At 45.8% G+C, this 17,999-nt stretch overlaps 1 protein-coding gene and 1 non-coding gene across 2 annotated transcripts; both read right to left on the reverse strand.

Annotated features, from left to right (window-relative positions):
- Positions 1-3,054: 3,054 nt before the first annotated feature.
- LOC121546593 (basic proline-rich protein-like) lies at positions 3,055-16,834 on the reverse strand. The gene is made up of 2 exons (XM_045209388.1): positions 16,594-16,834; positions 3,055-5,000 (listed from the first exon to the last, which is right to left on the reverse strand). The coding sequence occupies exons 1-2, from the start codon at positions 16,832-16,834 to the stop codon at positions 3,055-3,057; spliced, it is 2,187 nt and encodes a 728-aa protein (XP_045065323.1).
- trnae-uuc lies at positions 5,290-5,365 on the reverse strand. Its single transcript has one exon. It is a non-coding gene; the product is annotated as a tRNA-Glu (tRNA).
- Positions 16,835-17,999: the final 1,165 nt, after the last annotated feature.

Below are 17,999 nucleotides of genomic sequence, written 5' to 3' on the forward strand. Positions count from 1 at the left end.
AAAACCTTCTGAGAACCCATTTAGCATGTTTTGTTTTTAAAGTTAGGAGAACCTTCCTTTAAGAGAATATTCCATCAACGTCCCACCAAACATACACAGGATATGGTTGCCATGTAAGATGGTCAAATAAATTCAAATCAAATCAAATTTTATTGGCCACATGCGCCGAATACAACAGGTGCAGACATTACAGTGAAATGCTTACTTACAGTCCTTAACCAACAGTGCATTTATTTTTTTATAAAAAAGTAAAATAAAACAACAACAAAAAAGTGTTGAGAAAAAAAGAGCAGAAGTAAAATAAAATAACAGTGGGGAGGCTATATATACAGGGGGGGTACCGGTGCAGAGTCAATGTGCGGGGGCACCGGCTAGTTGAGGTAGTTGAAGTAATATGTACATGTGGGTAGAGTTAAAGTGACTATGCATAAATAATTAACAGAGTAGCAGCAGCGAAAAAAGATGGGGTGGGGAGTGGGGGTGGGGGTGGGGGGGCAGTGCAAATAGCCCGGGTAGCCATGATTAGCTGTTCAGGAGTCTTATTGCTTGGGTATAGAAGCTGTTGAGAAGTATTTTGGACCTAGACTTGGCACTCCGGTACCGCTTGCAGTGCGGTAGCAGAGAGAACAGTCTATGACTAGGGTGGCTGGAGTCTTTGACAATTTTGAGGGCCTTCCTCTGACACCGCCTGGTATAGAGGTCCTGGATGGCAGGAAGCTTGGCCCCAGTGATGTCCTGGGCCGTACGCACTACTATCTGTAGTGCCTTGCGGTCGGAGGCCGCAGCTGTAGAATCTTGTGAGGATCTGAGGACCCATGCCAAATCTTTTCAGTCTCCTGAGGGGGAATAGGCTTTGTCGTGCCCTCTTCAGGACTGTCTTGGTGTGTTTGGACCATGATAGTTCGTTGGTGATGTGGACACCAAGGAACTTGAAACTCTCAACCTGTTCCACTACAGCCCTGTCGATGAGAATGGGGGCGTGCTCAGTCCTCTTTTTTTTCCTGTAGTCCACAATCATCTCCTTTGTCTTGGTCACGTTGAGGGAAAGGTTGTTATCCTGGCACCACACGGCCAGGTCTCTGACCTCCTCCCTATAGGCTGTCTCATCGTTGTCGGTGATCAGGCCTACCACTGTTGTGTTGTCAGCAAACTTAATGATGGTGTTGGAGTCATGCCTGGCCATGCAGTCATGGGTGAACAGGGAGTACAGGAGGGGACTGAGCACGCACCCCTGAGAGGACCCCATGTTGAAGATCAGTGTGGCAGATGTGTTGTTACCTACCCTAACCACCTGGGGGGCGGCCCGTCAGGAAGTCCAGGATCCAGTTGCAGAGGGAGGTGTTTAGTCCCAGGATCCTTAGCTTAGTGATGAGCTTTGAGGGCACCATGGTGTTGAATGCTGAGCTGTAGTCAATGAATAGCATTCTCACGTAGGTGTTCCTCTTGTCCAGGTGGGAAAGGGCAGTGTGGAGTGCAATAGAGATTGCATCATCTGTGGATCTGTTGGGGCGGTATGCAAATTGGAGTGGGTCTAGGGTTTCTGGGATAATGGTGTTGATGCGAGCCATGACCAGCCTTTCAAAGCACTTCATGGCTACAGATGTCAGTGCTACGGGTCGGTAGTCATTTAGGCAGGTTATCTTAGTGTCCTTGGGCACGGGGACTATGGTGGTCTGCTTGAAACATGTTGGTATTACAGACTCAGTCAGGGACATGTTGAAAATGTCAGTGAAGACACTTGCCAGTTGGTCAGCACATGCTTGGAGTACACGTCCTGGTAATACGTCTGGCCCTGCGGCCTTGTGAATGTTGACCTGCTTAAATGTCTTACTCAGATTGGCTACGGAGAGCGTGATCACATAGTCATCTGGAACAGCTGGTGCTCTCATGCATGCTTCAGTGTTGCTTGCCTCGAAGCGAGCATAGAAGTGGTTTAGCTCGTCTGGAAGTCTTGTGTCACTCGGCAGCTCGCGGCTGTGCTTCCCTTTGTAGTCTGTAATAGTTTTCAAGCCCTGCCACATCCGAAAGAGCGTCAGAGCCAGTCTAGTACGATTCAATCTTAGTCCTGTATTGACTCTTTGTCTGTTTGATGGTTTGTCGGAGGGCATGTGTTAATATTCTAGACACGTTTCATGGGAACGTTGCAAGAAGATTCATGTGTAAAAAGAAAAAATCATTACACATCACGTCTTGTTAGTGTTGCCGAGCCAATCAAGGCTCTTTGTCTGTTGGCAAGACAATACGGGATACACACACAGTACTTTTAACATAACGTTTTCAACTCACATATTCGACATACATGATTACATTGGGCATGTTCATTTATACAGTAATTATTTTTCAACATGTCCTAACCTGGGATTTGAACTCATAACCTCTTGGTTCACTGTTCTCCAATATTCCTGCTACACCACCGTGTCAACTATCAGTTAATCTGACTATTTTCATCATCGACTGGATTTACTAATTACAGCACTTTAAAGGATTTCTGTGTAGTTGTCTAATGTTGGTGGGGCATATCAACCTGTGTTTATGATACTCCTGAAATACTGTGATCAATTAAATATTTTATTGAGTGTACATTTAACAGAGCTGAGATGTACTTCAATGTGCATTCACCCTATTGCTCAGCCTACTCTCACATTCTTAACAATATATGTGAATGTCATTATGACACGTTAATGTTCTCATTTAACGTGCCTAGAACATTCATATCTTATATTCTTAGAACATGGCAACCGTGTTCTGTGTACGTTTGGTGGGACGTTGATGGAATATTCTCCTAACCCACAAAAAACTGGACACATGAATGTTCTTGCAACGTTGCCATGAAACGTGTCTAGAACATTAATAACTTAAGTTTTAAAGAACATGGTAACCATGTTCTGGGTAAGATCTATTGGACATTAACGGTCTCTGAAACGTTAATTGCACGTCACGGGAACATTCCCTGGAAAACTTTAGTTAATGACCTAATGTGTCTCTTAAGGGAAAGTTCCTTAAAGTTGTGGGAATGTTTGTTGTTAGCTGGGACTTACTCTCTCTCTCACACACTCACACACACACACACGGTCTGGGGTGGGACTGGTCTGGGGTGGGACTGGTCTGGGGTGGGACTGGTCTGGGACTGGTCTGGGGTGGCTCTGGTCGGGGAGGACAGGGAAGACACACACGGTCTGGGGTGGGACTGGTCTGGGGAGGGACTGGTCTGGGGAGGGACTGGTCTGGGGTGGGACTGGTCTGGGGAGGGACTGGTCTGGGGTGGGACTGGTCTGGGGTGGGACTGGTCTGGGAGGGACTGGTCTGGGGTGGGACTGGTCTGGGGTGGGACTGGTCTGGGAGGGACTGGTCTGGGGTGGCTCTGGTCTGGGGTGGGACTGGTCGGGGAGGACAGGGAAGACACACACGGTCTGGGGTGGGACTGGTCTGGGGAGGGACTGGTCTGGGGTGGGACTGGTCGGGGAGGGACTGGTCTGGGGTGGGACTGGTCGGGGAGGGACTGGTCTGGGGTGGGACTGGTCTGGGGAGGGACTGGTCTGGGAGGGACTGGTCTGGGGAGGGTCTGGGGAAGGACTGGTCTGGGGTGGGACTGGTCGGGGAGGGACTGGTCTGGGGTGGAACTGGTCGGGGAGGGACTGGTCTGGGGTGGAACTGGTCTGGGGTGGGACTGGTCTGGGGAGGGACTGGTCTGGGGAGGGACTGGTCTGGGGAGGGACTGGTCTGGGGGTGGAACTGGTCGGGGAGGGACTGGTCTGGGGAGGGACTGGTCTGGGGCTGGTCTGGGGTGGGACTGGTCTGGGAGGGACTGGTCTGGGGAGGGACTGGTCTGGGGCTGGTCTGGGGTGGGACTGGTCTGGGGAGGGACTGGTCTGGGGTGGAACTGGTCTGGGGTGGAACTGGTCGGGGAGGGACTGGTCTGGGACTGGTCTGGGGTGGGACTGGTCTGGGGAGGGACTGGTCTGGGGTGGAACTGGTCGGGGAGGGACTGGTCTGGGGAGGGACTGGTCTGGGGTGGAACTGGTCGGGGAGGGACTGGTCTGGGACTGGTCTGGGGTGGGACTGGTCTGGGGTGGGACTGGTCTGGGGTGGAACTGGTCGGGGGTGGGACTGGTCTGGGGAGGGACTGGTCTGGGGGTGGAACTGGTCTGGGACTGGTCTGGGGTGGGACTGGTCTGGGGTGGAACTGGTCTGGGGTGGGACTGGTCTGGGGTGGGACTGGTCTGGGACTGGTCTGGGGTGGAACTGGTCGGGGAGGGACTGGTCTGGGACTGGTCTGGGGTGGGACTGGTCTGGGGTGGGACTGGTCTGGGGTGGAACTGGTCTGGGACTGGTCTGGGGTGGGACTGGTCTGGGGTGGAACTGGTCTGGGGTGGGACTGGTCTGGGGTGGGACTGGTCTGGGAGGGACTGGTCTGGGGTGGGACTGGTCTGGGACTGGTCTGGGGTGGGACTGGTCTGGGACTGGTCTGGGGTGGGACTGGTCTGGGGAGGGACTGGTCTGGGGTGGAACTGGTCGGGGAGGGACTGGTCTGGGACTGGTCTGGGGTGGGACTGGTCTGGGGTGGGACTGGTCTGGGGTGGAACTGGTCGGGGGTGGGACTGGTCTGGGGAGGGACTGGTCTGGGGTGGAACTGGTCTGGGACTGGTCTGGGGTGGGACTGGTCTGGGGTGGAACGGGTCTGGGGTGGGACTGGTCTGGGGTGGGACTGGTCTGGGACTGGGGGTGGAACTGGTCGGGGAGGGACTGGTCTGGGACTGGTCTGGGGTGGGACTGGTCTGGGGTGGGACTGGTCTGGGGTGGAACTGGTCTGGGACTGGTCTGGGGTGGGACTGGTCTGGGGTGGAACTGGTCTGGGGTGGGACTGGTCTGGGACTGGTCTGGGGTGGGACTGGTCTGGGACTGGTCTGGGGTGGGACTGGTCTGGGGTGGCTCTGGTCTGGGGAGGGACTGGTCTGGGGTGGGACTGGTCTGGGGTGGCTCTGGTCTGGGGAGGGACTGGTCTGGGGAGGGACTGGTCGGGGGAGGACAGGGAAGACTGATGTTGTTGTTTTGAACTTCTGTCTTTGTTTCTATCCCACTTTTTCAGGGTTTCCTTGTTTTGCCTGAGACGACCTTCTCACTGCTGAGACAACCTTTTCACTGCTGAGACGACCTTCTCACTGCTGACACAACCTTCTCACTGCTGAGACGACCTTCTCACTGCTGAGACAACATTTTACATTTCAGTCATTTAGCAGACGCTCTTATCCAGAACGACTTACAGTTAGTGAGTGCATACATTTTTCATACTGGCCCCCCGTGGGAAACGAACCCACAACCCTGGCGTTGAAAGCGCCATGCTCTACCAACTGAGCTACACGGGGCCTTCTAACTACATAGACAATCTTTTCACTACTGAGATAACCTTTTCACCACTGAGACAACTTTCTCACTACTAAGACAACCTTCTCACTACTAAGACAACCTTCTCACTACTAAGATGACCTTTTCACCACTGAGACAACCTTCTCACTACTAAGACAACCTTCTCACTACTAAGATGACCTTTTCGCCACTGAGACAACCTTCCCACTACTAAGACAACCTTCTCACTACTAAGACAACCTTCTCACTACTAAGATGACCTTCTCACTACTAAGACAACCTTCTCACTACTAAGACAACCTTCTCACTACTAAGACAACCTTCTCACTACTAAGACAACCTTTTCACCACTGAGACAGCCTTCCCACTACTGAGACAACCTGAAAGCCTCGTTAAGTTGAATTGAAAGGGAGAGCATGAATACAGTAAAGTATTTTAAATAATTTTTCTCTTCAGCTGTTTTGTTTGTCTTTCAGTCGCTGCCGTTGTTTGGAACAGGCACAGCTAACAAGATAGTGATTTAAGAACTATCTTTAAAGATAATGATAATAATTATATTATTTGAGTGGTGGAGTCAGTGAGAGTACACCGCGCCACTACCATCACACCACTACCAGTCTAATTATTCTTTGACCATTGTGGTGTCAATGCTGTATTTGTCCCCTGAGTTCTAGCTCCACTGAGGCTGTGTCCCAAATGGTACCCTATTCCCTATGGGCCCTGGTCAAAAGTAGTGCACTATATAAAAAGCTTAAATATCTTGAGTCAATAAGTATTCAACCCCTTTGTTATGGCTAGTCTAAATAAGTTCAGGAGTAAAAATGTGCTTAACAAATCACATAAGAATTTGCATGGACTCATTCTGTGTTCAATAATAGTGGTTACATTTTTTTTTTATGACTACCCCATCTCTGTACACCACACATACAATTATCTGTAAGGTCCCTCAATCGAGTAGTGCATTTCAAGAACAGATTCAACCACAAAGACCAAGGTGGTTTGGTAGATTGGTTAAAAAAAACAGATGCTGAATAACCCTTTGAGAAAAGTTATTTATTAGGCTTTGGATGGTGTATGAATACACCCAGTCACTACAAAGATACAGGCGTCCTTCCTAACTCCGTTTCCAGAGAAGGAAGGAAACTGCTCAGGGATTTCACCATGAGGCCAATGGTGACTTTAAAACAGTTACAGAGTTTAATGGCTTTGATAGGAGAAAACTGAGGATTGATCAACAACATTGTAGTTACTCCACAATGCTAACCTAATTGACAGAGTGAAAAGAAGGAAGCCTGTACAGAATAAACATATTCCAAAACACGCAACCTGTTTGGCACTAAAGTAATACTGCTAAGAAACACAACCATGGCTGCATCATGTTATGGGTATGTGTAAAGTACTTCAGTAAAAATACTTTAAAGTACTACTTACGTTGTTTTTTGGGGAATCTGTACTTAACTTTTCATATTTTTGACAACTTTTACTTCACTACATTCCTAAAGAAAATAATGTACTTTTGCTCTGACACCCAAAAGTACTTGTTACATTTTGAATGCTTAGCAGGAGAGGAAAATGGTCCAGTTTACGCACTTATCAAGAATACATCCCTGATCTTCCCTACTGCCTCTGATCAGACGGACTCACTAAATGCTTCGTTTGTAAATTATGTCTAAGTGTTGGAGTGTGCCCCTGGCTATCTGTATATATATATTTTTAAAAAATACTGAAAATTGTGCCATCTGGTTTGCTTAATATAAGGAATTTGAAATGATTTATACTTGTACTTTTACTTTTGACACTTTTAGCAATTACATTTACTTTTGATACTTAAGCATATTTTAGCAATTATTTTTACTTTTGATACTTAAGTATATTTTAGCGATTACACTTACTTTTGATACTTATATTTAAAGCCAAATATTTTTTTACTTTAACTCAAGTTATATTTTACTGGTTGACTTTCACTTTTACTTGAATCATTTTCTATTAAGGTATCTTTACGTTATTCAAGTATGACAATTGAGTACTTTTTCCAACGCTGCATGTCATCGGCAAGGACTAGGGAGTTTTTTAGGATATAAATAAACAGAATACAGCTATAAGCACAGGCAAAATCCTAGAGGAAAACCTGGTTAAGTCTGCTTTTCCAACAGACACTGGGAGACAAATTGACCTTTTAGCAGGACAATAACCTAAAACATAAGGTCAAATCTACACTGGAGTTGCTTACCAAGAAGACATTGAATGTTCCTGAGAGGCCTAGTTAAAGTTGTGACTTAAATTTACTTGACAATCTATGACAAAGACTTGAAAAATGGCTGATCAATTTGACATAGCTTAAAGAATTGTACAAATATTGTTCAATCCAGGTGTGCAAAGAGACTTACCCAGAAGGACTCACAGCTGTAATCGCTGCCTAAGGTGATTCTAACATGTATTGACTCAGGGTTGTTAATACTTACATGAATTAGATATTTCTGTATTTAATTTTCAATACATTTGCCCACATTTCTAAAAACATGTTTTCACTTTGTCATTATGGCACATTGTGTGTAGATGGGCTATACAGTGAGGGGAAAAAGTATTTGATCCCCTGCTGATTTTGTACGTTTGCCCACTGACAAAGAATTGATCAGTCTATAATTTTAATGGTAGGTTTATTTGAACAGTGAGAGACAGAATAACAACACAAAAATCCAGAAAAAAGCATGTCAAAAATGTTATAAATAGATGTTCATGTTAATGAGGGAAATAAGTATTTGACCCCCTCTCAATCAGAAAGATTTCTGGCTGCCCAGGTGTCTTTTATACAGGTAACGAGCTGAGATTAGGAGCACACTCTTAAAGGGAGTGCTCCTAATCTCAGTTTGTCACCTGTATAAAAGACACCTGTCCACAGAAGCAATCAATCAATCAGATTCCTAACTCTCCACCATGGCCAAGACCAAAGAGCTCTCCAAGGATGTCAGGGACAAGATTGTAGACCTACACAAGGCTGGAATGGGCTACAAGACCATCGCCAAGCAGCTTGGTGAGAAGGTGACAACACAAAATAACTGTCAATCTCCCTCGGCCTCGGGCTCCATGCAAGATCTCACCTCGTGGAGTTGCAATGATCACGAGAACAGTGAGGAATCAGCCCAGAACTACACAGGAGGATCTTGTCAATGATCTCAAGGCAGCTGGGACCATAGTCACCAAGAAAACAATTTGGTAACACATTACGCCGTGAAGGACTGAAATCCTGCAGTGCCCTCAAGGTCCCCCTTCTCAAGAAAGCACATATACAGGCCAGTCTGAAGTTTACCAATGAACATCTGAATGATTCAGAGGAGAACTGGGTGAAAGTGTTGTGGTCAGATGAGATCAAAATGGAGCTCTTTGGCGTCAACTCAACTCGCCGTGTTTAGAGGAGGAGGAATGCTGCCTATGACCCCAAGAACACCATCCCCACCGTCAAACATGGAGGTGGAAACATTATGCTTTGGGGATGTTTTTCTGCTAAGGGGACAGGACAACTTCACCGCATCAAAGGGACGATGGACGGGGCCATGTACCGTCAAATCTTGGGTGAGAACCTCCTTCCCTCAGCCAGGGCATTGAAAATGGGTCGTGGGTGGGTATTCCAGCATGACAATGACCCAAAACACACGGCAAAGGCAACAAAGGAGTGGCTCAAGAAGAAGCACATTAAGGTCCTGGAGTGGCCTAGCCAGTCTCCAGACCTTAATCCCATAGAAAATCTGTGGAGGGAGCTGAAGGTTCGAGATGCCAAACGTCAGCCTCGAATCCTTAATGACTTGGAGAAGATCTGCAAAGAGGAGTGGGACAAAATCCCTCCTGAGATGTGTGCAAACCTGGTGGCCAACTACAAGAAACGACTGACCTCTGTGATTGCCAACGAAGGTTTTGCCACCAAGTACTAAGTCATGTTTTGCAAAGGGGTCAAATACTTATTTCCCTCATTAAAATGCAGATCAATTTATAACATTTTTGATATGCGTTTTTCTTGATTTTTTTGTCGTTGTTCTGTCTCTCACTGTTCAAATAAACCTACCATTAAACCTACCATCATGTGCACAGCCCTCTTCAGATCACCTCAGAGATGTTCAATTGGATTCGGGATCTGGGCTCTGGCTGGGCCATTCCAAAATGTTAATCTACTTCTGGTGAAGCCATGCTTTTGTGGATTTGGATGTGTGCTTTGGGTCGTTGTCGTGCTGAAAGGTGAACTTCATCTTCAGCTTTCTAACGGACGCCTGAAGGTTTTGTGCCAAAATTGCCTGGTATTTGGAACTGTTCATAATTCCCTCCACCCTGACTAAGGCCCCGGTTCCAGCTGAAGAAAAACAGCCCAAAAGCATGATGCTGCCACCACCATGCTTCACTGTGGGTATGGTGTTCTTTGGGTGATGTGCAGTGTTGTTTTTGCGCCAAACATACCTTTTGGAATTATGGCCAAAAAGTTCAACCTTGGTTTCATCAGACCATAACACATTTTCCCACATGCTTTTGGGGGACTTGATGTTTGTTTTTGCAATCTTCAGCCGGGCTTGGATGTTTTTCTTTGTAAGAAAAGGCTTCCGTCTTGCCACCCTACCCCATAGCCCATTCATATGAAGAATACGGGACATTGTTGTCACATGTAGCACACAGCCAGTGCTTGCCATAAATTCCTGCAGTTCCTTTAATGTTGCTGTAGGCCTCTTGGAAGCCTCCCTGACCAGTTTTCTTCTCGTCTTTTCATACATTTTGGAGGGACGTCCAGTTCTTGGTAATGTCTCTGTTGTGCCATATTTTCTCCACTTGATGATGACTGTCTTCACTGTGTTCCATGATATATGTAATGCTTTGGAAATTATTTTGTACCCTTCTCCTGACTGATATCTTTCAACAATGAGATCCCTCTGATGCCTTGGAATCTCTCTGCGGACCATGGCTTTCGCTCTGAGATGCAACTAAGAAAATGTCAGGAAAATCCTACTAGAACAGCTGAACTTTATTTGTGATTAATCAGAGTCACTTTTAAATGATGGCAGGTGTGTAATGACTTCTATTTAACATGAGTTTGAATGTGATTGGTTAATTCTGAACACAGCCACTCCCCCAGTTATAAGAGGGTGTGCACACTTACGCAACCAGGTTATTGTAAGGTTTATATTTTTCATTTTTCCCCCTCGAAGATTTCAGTTTGTTTTTCAACTGCAGAAAAACAGCCCCAAAGCATGATGTTTCCATCCCCATGCTTCACAGTAGGTATGGTGTTCTTTGGATGCAACTCAGCATTCTTTGTCCTCCAAACAGGACGAGTTGAGTTTTTTACCAAAAAGTTCTATTTTGGTTTCATCTGACCATATGACATTCTCCCAATCCTCTTCTGGATCATCAAAATGCACTCTAGCAAACTTCAGACGGGCCTGGACATGTACTGGCTTAAGCAGGGGGACACGTCTGGCACTGCAGGATTTGAGTCCCTGGCGGCGTAGTGTGTTACTGATGGTAGGCTTTGTTACTTTGGTCCCAGCTCTCTGCAGGTCATTCACTAGGCCCCCCCGTGTGGTTCTGGGATTTTTGCTCACCGTTCTTGTGATCATTTTGACCCCACGGGGTAAGATATTGCGTGGAGCCCCAGATCGAGGGAGATTATCAGTGGTCTTGTATGTCTTCCATTTCCTAATAATTGCTCCCACAGTTGATTTCTTCAAACCAAGCTGCTTACCTATTGCAGATTCAGTCTTCCCAGCCTGGTGCAGGTCTACAATTTTGTTTCTGGTGTCCTTTGACAGCTCTTTGGTCTTGGCCATAGTGGAGTTTGGAGTGTGACTGTTTGAGGTTGTGGACAGGTGTCTTTTATACTGATAACAAGTTCAAACAGGTGCCATTAATACAGGTAACGAGTGGAGGACAGAGGAGCCTCTTAAAGAAGTTACAGGTCTGTGAGAGCCAGAAATCTTGCTTGTTTGTAGGCGACCAAATACTTATTTTCCACCATAATTTGCAAATAAATTCATAAAAAATCCTACAATGTGATTTTCTGGAGAAAAAAATTCTCAATTTGTCTGTCATAGTTGACGTGTACCTATGATGAAAATTACAGGCCTCTCTCATCTTTTTAAGTGGGAGAACTTGCACAATTGGTGGCTGACTAAATACTTTTTCCCCCCACTGTATATATATATTTATGCGAGAGAAAAAAAACATATGGGGGATTGGAAGTGATGCAGACAATTACATTGATGGAAGCTACAATCTATCTGAAATATTAAAGCTGATCTACCCCCTAAAAAAATATTAAAAATAGTCTAGGTTATGGGCTTGTAAGGAAGCATTTCACTGTAATGTCTACACCTGTTGTATTCGGCGCATGTGGCAAATACAATTTTATTTTATTTTATTTGACAAGACATGGCCTACACACCAACAAACCAATGTAGACATGCCCCCTACACACCAACAAACCAATGTAGACATGCCCCCTACACACCAACAAACCAATGTAGACATGCCCTACACACCAGCCACACACACTTCACACACTTAAGTGAATTAGGTCAGAGGTGGGACGTGATGGGAGCGAGGCTGTGTGACCGCCAGGCCTTTCAGCACTCCATCCTATACACACACACACACACACACACACACACACACACACACACACACACACACACACACACACACACACACACACACACACACACACACACACACACACACACACACTCAGACTCACAGACTCACAGACACACACACACACACACAGACAACAATGACATGGCACCAGTATAGAACAATGAGGCGTGCTGAAAGAAATATGTATTTCATATTTCACCGGTACACTGCCCTACACTGCTAGAGACAATATTCTAAATAAAACAGACTGAACACTACGCTAGCTAGATAACCAGGAGGCAGAAGTGCTGATACGTCCCTGATAAACCCAGCGAACAATTATAGGGAGAGAAAACTTTTTTTTAATGTTACCCGTAGGGGAGAGTGGGGTAAGTTGTGCCACCCTTGATTCTAGGAAGAGGTCATCATTTCATGGAGTCTGTGAAGGAAGAAACCACATGGAAAAAGTGGTGAGCAAGTTAAACAAGATTTTCACCAAGTCAAATGAATTTATTGTGTTTGAGGTTTCATGACGCTTGTATCTAAACCAAAGTAGATCGTTTTAAGATTGTTTCATACATCAGTTGGGGATCTCTATTAGCTTCAATATCAGCTCATAAACATAGCATGAAAGTGCATCCTTGTAGCTGTGTGGGCTAATATAGTCAACATTATTGTCATGGGGTAAGTTGAGCCAATGGTCATGGGGTAAGTTGAGCCAATGGTCATGGGGTAAATTGAGCCAATGGTCATGGAGTAAGTTGAGCCAATGGTCATGGGGTAAGTTGAGACAATGGTCATGGGGTAAGTTGAGCCAATGGTCATTGGGGTAAGTTGAGCCAATGGCCTGGGGTAAGTTGAGCCAATGGTCTTGGGGTAAGTTGAGCCAATGGTCTTGGGGTAAGTTGAGCCAATGGTCATGGGGTAAGTTGAGCCAATGGTTGAGCAAATGTAAGTGTTTTCTTCCCGGGTGTAATGCAGGGCATTATCACTGGGATATGAGGTAACAACAGGGACTATGTAAAAGTTCAAAGTGTTTGTTGGGTGTTAAGCCTGTGTTAAAAGATGCTTAAAATGATTAAAAGATGTAAAAGCAATTGTGAATAAATATATACATGGTTTTAAAAAGGTAGTGGTGATATTTAATTCAGTACAGAAATTTGTAGGCGGCTTAACTTACCCAATATTTCCCTTGATGGAGTGATGCTGAATGATGAAAATGCTAAACTTACCCCACTCTCCCCTATTGCCCCCCGAAGTTTCGAGTGTCCAGTTTTCCGTTAGTTATGGGAACATTATATCTACAGTATGTTAGCAAAAATATCCTGAGAACCTATTTAGCATGTTTTGGCTTTAGAGTCAGGAGAACAATCCCTTAATGTCAAACAGAACTTAGCTAGAACTTGGTTACCGTGTTATCAGAATAAGATATTCATGCTCTAGACACATTTATTGGGAACGTTGCAAGAACATTAATGTTTCCAGTTTTCTGAGGGATAAGGATCTAGACAGGTTTAAATGGGAGGTTGCAAAAGGTAATTTCCTGCAATTCTATGCATTTTGACATGACTAGTGATGTGTTCTTATGATCAATAAAAGGCATAAACTGACACAGAACCAAATATGTCTTGTAGAAACGGAGAGTAAAGATATATATATATATATATATATTATTTATGACTAAACGGAGAGTAAATATATTATATTATATTATATATTATTATTTATGACTAAACTGAGAGTAAATATATTATATTATATATATATATATATTATTTATGACTAAACAGAGAGTAAATATATTATATATATATATTATTTATGACTAAACGGAGAGTAAATATATTATATTATATATTATTATTTATGACTAAACGTAGAGTAAATATATTATATTATATATATATATATATATTATTATTATTTATGACTAAACAGAGAGTAAATATATTGTATTATATATATATATTATTATCTATGACTAAACGAGAGTAAATATATTATATTATATATATATACATTATTATTATCGTTTATGATTAAACGGAGAGTAAACTATAAAAATAAAGGACATTTCACACTAATTATGCTCCAAAACATTTAATGGTATAGCAACCAACGTTTCGGCACACAGTGCCTTCTTATGGATTAAATGGTAAATGCTTGAACCAGGTTACAGTGAGGGAAATAAGTATTTGATCCCCTGCTGATTTTGTACGTTTGCCCACTGACAAAGAAATGATCAGTCTATAATTTTAATGGTAGGTTTATTTGAACAGTGAGAGACAGAATAACAACAAAAAAATCAAGAAAAACGCATGTCAAAAATGTTATAAATTGATTTGCATTTTAATTAGGGAAATAAGTATTTGACCCCTCTGCAAAACATGACTTAGTACTTGGTGGCAAAACCCTTGTTGACAATCACAGAGGTCAGTCGTTTCTTGTAGTTGGCCACCAGGTTTGCACACATCTCAGGAGGGTTTTGTCCCACTTCTCTTTGCAGATCTTCTCCAAGTCATTAAGGTTTCGAGGCTGACGTTTGGCAACTCGAACCTTCAGCTCCCGCCACAGATTTTCTATGGGATTCAGTCTGGAGACTGGCTAGGCCACTCCAGGACCTTAATGTGTTTCTTCTTGAGCCACTCCTTTGTTTCCTTGGCCGTGTGTTTTGGGTCATTGTCATGCTGGAATACCCATCCACGACCCATTTTCAATGCCCTGGCTGAGGGAAGGAGGTTTTCACCCAAGATTTGACAGTACATGGCCCCGTCCATCGTCCCTTTGACGCGGTGAAGTTGTCCTGTCCCCTTAGCAGTAAAACACCCCCAAAGCATAATGTTTCCACCTCCATGTTTGACGGTGGGGATGGTGTTCTTGGGGTCATAGGCAGCATTCCTCCTCCTCCAAACACGGCGAGTTGAGTTGATGCCAAAGAGCTCCATTTTGGTCTCATCTGATCATAACACTTTCAACCAGTTCTCCTCTGAATCATTCAGATGGTCATTGGCAAACTTCAGACGGGCATGTATATGTGCTTTCTTGATCAGGGGGATCTTGCGGGCGCTGCAGGATTTCAGTTCTTCACGGGGTAGTGTGTTACCAATTGTTTTCTTGGTGACTATGGTCCCAGCTGCCTTGAGATCATTGACAAGATCCTCCCGTGTAGTTCTGGGCTGATTCCTCACCGTTCTCATGATCATTGCAACTCCACGAGGTGAGATCTTGCATAGAGCCCCAGGCCGAGGGAGATTGACAGTTATTTTGTGTTTCTTCCATTTGCGAATAATCGCACCAACTGTTGTCACCTTCTCACCAAGCTGCTTGGCGATGGTCTTGTAGCCCATTCCAGCCTTGTGTAGGTCTACAATCTTGTCCCTGACATCCTTGGAGAGTTCTTTGGTCTTGGCCATGGTGGAGAGTTTGGAATCTGATTGATTGATTGCTTCCGTGGACAGGTGTCTTTTATACAGGTAACAAGCTGAGATTAATTTTTCACATATCTTGATGTTGGGGTGGTGCTGGAGATGATGAATATGAAATTGAAACCTGTGTGGAGCCTGGAGGTCAGCTAGCGGGGTGGATTCTGGAGGCCAGCTAGTGGTGTGGAGTCTGGAGGCCAGCTAGCGGGGTGGAGCCTGGAGGCCAGCTAGCGGGGTGGAGCCTGGAGGCCAGCTAGTGGTGTGGAGCCTGGAGGCCAGCTAGCGGGGTGGTCCGGCTGTGGTCAGGCCAAGGAGGAAGTGTTGCAGTCCCCAACTGAGCCAGGTCAAGGTTGGAGAGGGCGTTAGGATGGGGGTTAGGGAGCATGTCCTGACAGACTGCTGAGTTAAGAGAGGAGGGAGAGAATGATGTGCTGTGGAGCTAAAGAAAGAACATTGTGAGAAGTGTGATAAAGGGAGATGGATGAGGTAGAAAGGGAGTTGAGGAGGGGGACTGTGTCCGGCAGTATATCAAGTGAAAACCCTGTGCTCTCACAGCAGTGTGTCTTGTTCCAGATGCTGGTTCTGGCAGTAACAACTCAACGACACCAACTCCATCATCAAGTTTGCTGACGACACCACAGTTGTAGGCCTGATAACCAACAATGACGATCCAGGGAGGAGGTCAGTGAACTGGTATTGTGGTGCCAGGACAACAACCTCTCCCTCAACATCAGCAAAACAAAGGAGTTGATTGTTGACTTCAGGAAGCAGAGGAGGGAACATGCCCCGATCCACATCAACGGGACTGCAGTAGAGAGAGTCAGCAGTTTTAAGTTCCTCATCACCAAGGACTTGTCATGGACCAACACCACCACTCTTGTCAAGAGGGCGCAACAGCGTCTCTCCTTCCTAAGGCGGCAGAACAAATCCATAGCTGTAATGTTCGTATTCTTATATTTTATTAAATCTTATTGTCGTTGCATGGTCGAGAAGGAACCTGCAAATTAAGCATTTCGTTGGACTGTGTATACCATGGTTATCCTGTACTATACATACAACTTGAAACTTGAAAATGTCCAAAAACGCTTTGATATTTTCTAGTGTGCAATTGGTTTTCTTTTACAATTGCTCCGGACATTTAGAGGACGAGGTATATGGGGTGTAACACTGATTGATCAAGGCAAGAAGAGAGGCTTACTGGCAGCAGGGTAGCCAGCTACGTAGGAGCGGGTCAGTCTGAGGTGGGGGGGATGGTCGTAGGAGCGGGTCAGTCTGAGGTGGGGTGGATGGTCATAGGAGCGGGTCAATCTGAGGTGAGGTGGATGGTCATAGGAGCGGGTCAGTCTGAGGTGGGGTGGATGGTCATAGGAGCGGGTCAGTCTGAGGTGGGGGGGATGGTCATAGGAGCGGGTCAATCTGAGGTGAGGGTGGATGGTCATAGGAGCGGGTCAGTCTGAGGTGGGGTGGATGGTCATAGGAGCGGGTCAGTCTGAGGTGGGGGGGATGGTCATAGGAGCGGGTCAGTCTGAGGTGGGGGGGATGGTCATAGGAGCGGGTCAGTCTGAGGTGGGGTGGATGGTCATAGGAGCGGGTCAGTCTGAGGTGGGGGGATGGTCATAGGAGCGGGTCAGTCTGAGGTGGGTGGATGGTCATAGGAGCGGGTCAGTCTGAGGTGGGGTGGATGGTCATAGGAGCGGGTCAGTCTGAGGTGGGGTGGATGGTCATAGGAGTGGGTCAGTCTGAGGTGGGGTGGATGGTCATAGGAGCGGGTCAGTCTGAGGTGGGGGGGATGGTCATAGGAGCGGGTCAGTCTGAGGTGGGGTGGATGGTCATAGGAGCGGGTCAGTCTGAGGTGGGGGGGATGCTAGGCCATTGTGTGTCTATATTACTGTATTTCCTGCCACTGTCCAGATCAGATCGCCACGGGGTCGCGTCCCAAACACCCTATTCCCTACATAGTGCACTACTCTTTTGACCAGAGCCCTACAGCACCCATGTGAAAAGTAGTGCACTATATAGGGAATAGGGTGCTGTTTGGGATGCAGGCCCACCACATCCCACCAGTGTGACTCAAATCTCAGCTTCATCTTGATGTCATTGTTATGGGCTAGCAGAATGAGGACATGAAGACATCAGTCGTGGCACACCCATATAAAAAAAAAATACTATGGTCTAAATACTGTAGTATTACTACTATAGTATTCACTGCAGTGTTTTTAGCAGGACGTTACTTTAGTATATCTTAGTAACAGCTGCCGACTAGGGTTAGCTAGCACAACTGCATTTCAGTAGACGCTCTTATCCAGAGCAACTAGGGTTAAATGCCTCGCTCAAGGGCACATCGGCAGGCTTTTTCACCTAGTCGGCTCAAGGATTTGAAACCAGCGACTTTTTGGTTAAAAGGCCCAACGCTCTTAACCGCCAGGCTACCTGCTACCCCTACCAGACTACACCGACTGTTTAAGGAGAGGAACAGCTCTCAGACTCTGGTTGGTGACAGGCCTCCTATTGAGTTGGGTCAACAGTTCAGAGCAATGCAACGGCCCAGACAACAACTTAGCGAGATGTTTGCTTGTTTGACACAGATGACACACGTCGACAAGA

The sequence above is a fragment of the Coregonus clupeaformis genome, chromosome 30, assembly GCF_020615455.1.
Source record: "Coregonus clupeaformis isolate EN_2021a chromosome 30, ASM2061545v1, whole genome shotgun sequence".
Taxonomy (NCBI): domain Eukaryota; kingdom Metazoa; phylum Chordata; class Actinopteri; order Salmoniformes; family Salmonidae; genus Coregonus; species Coregonus clupeaformis.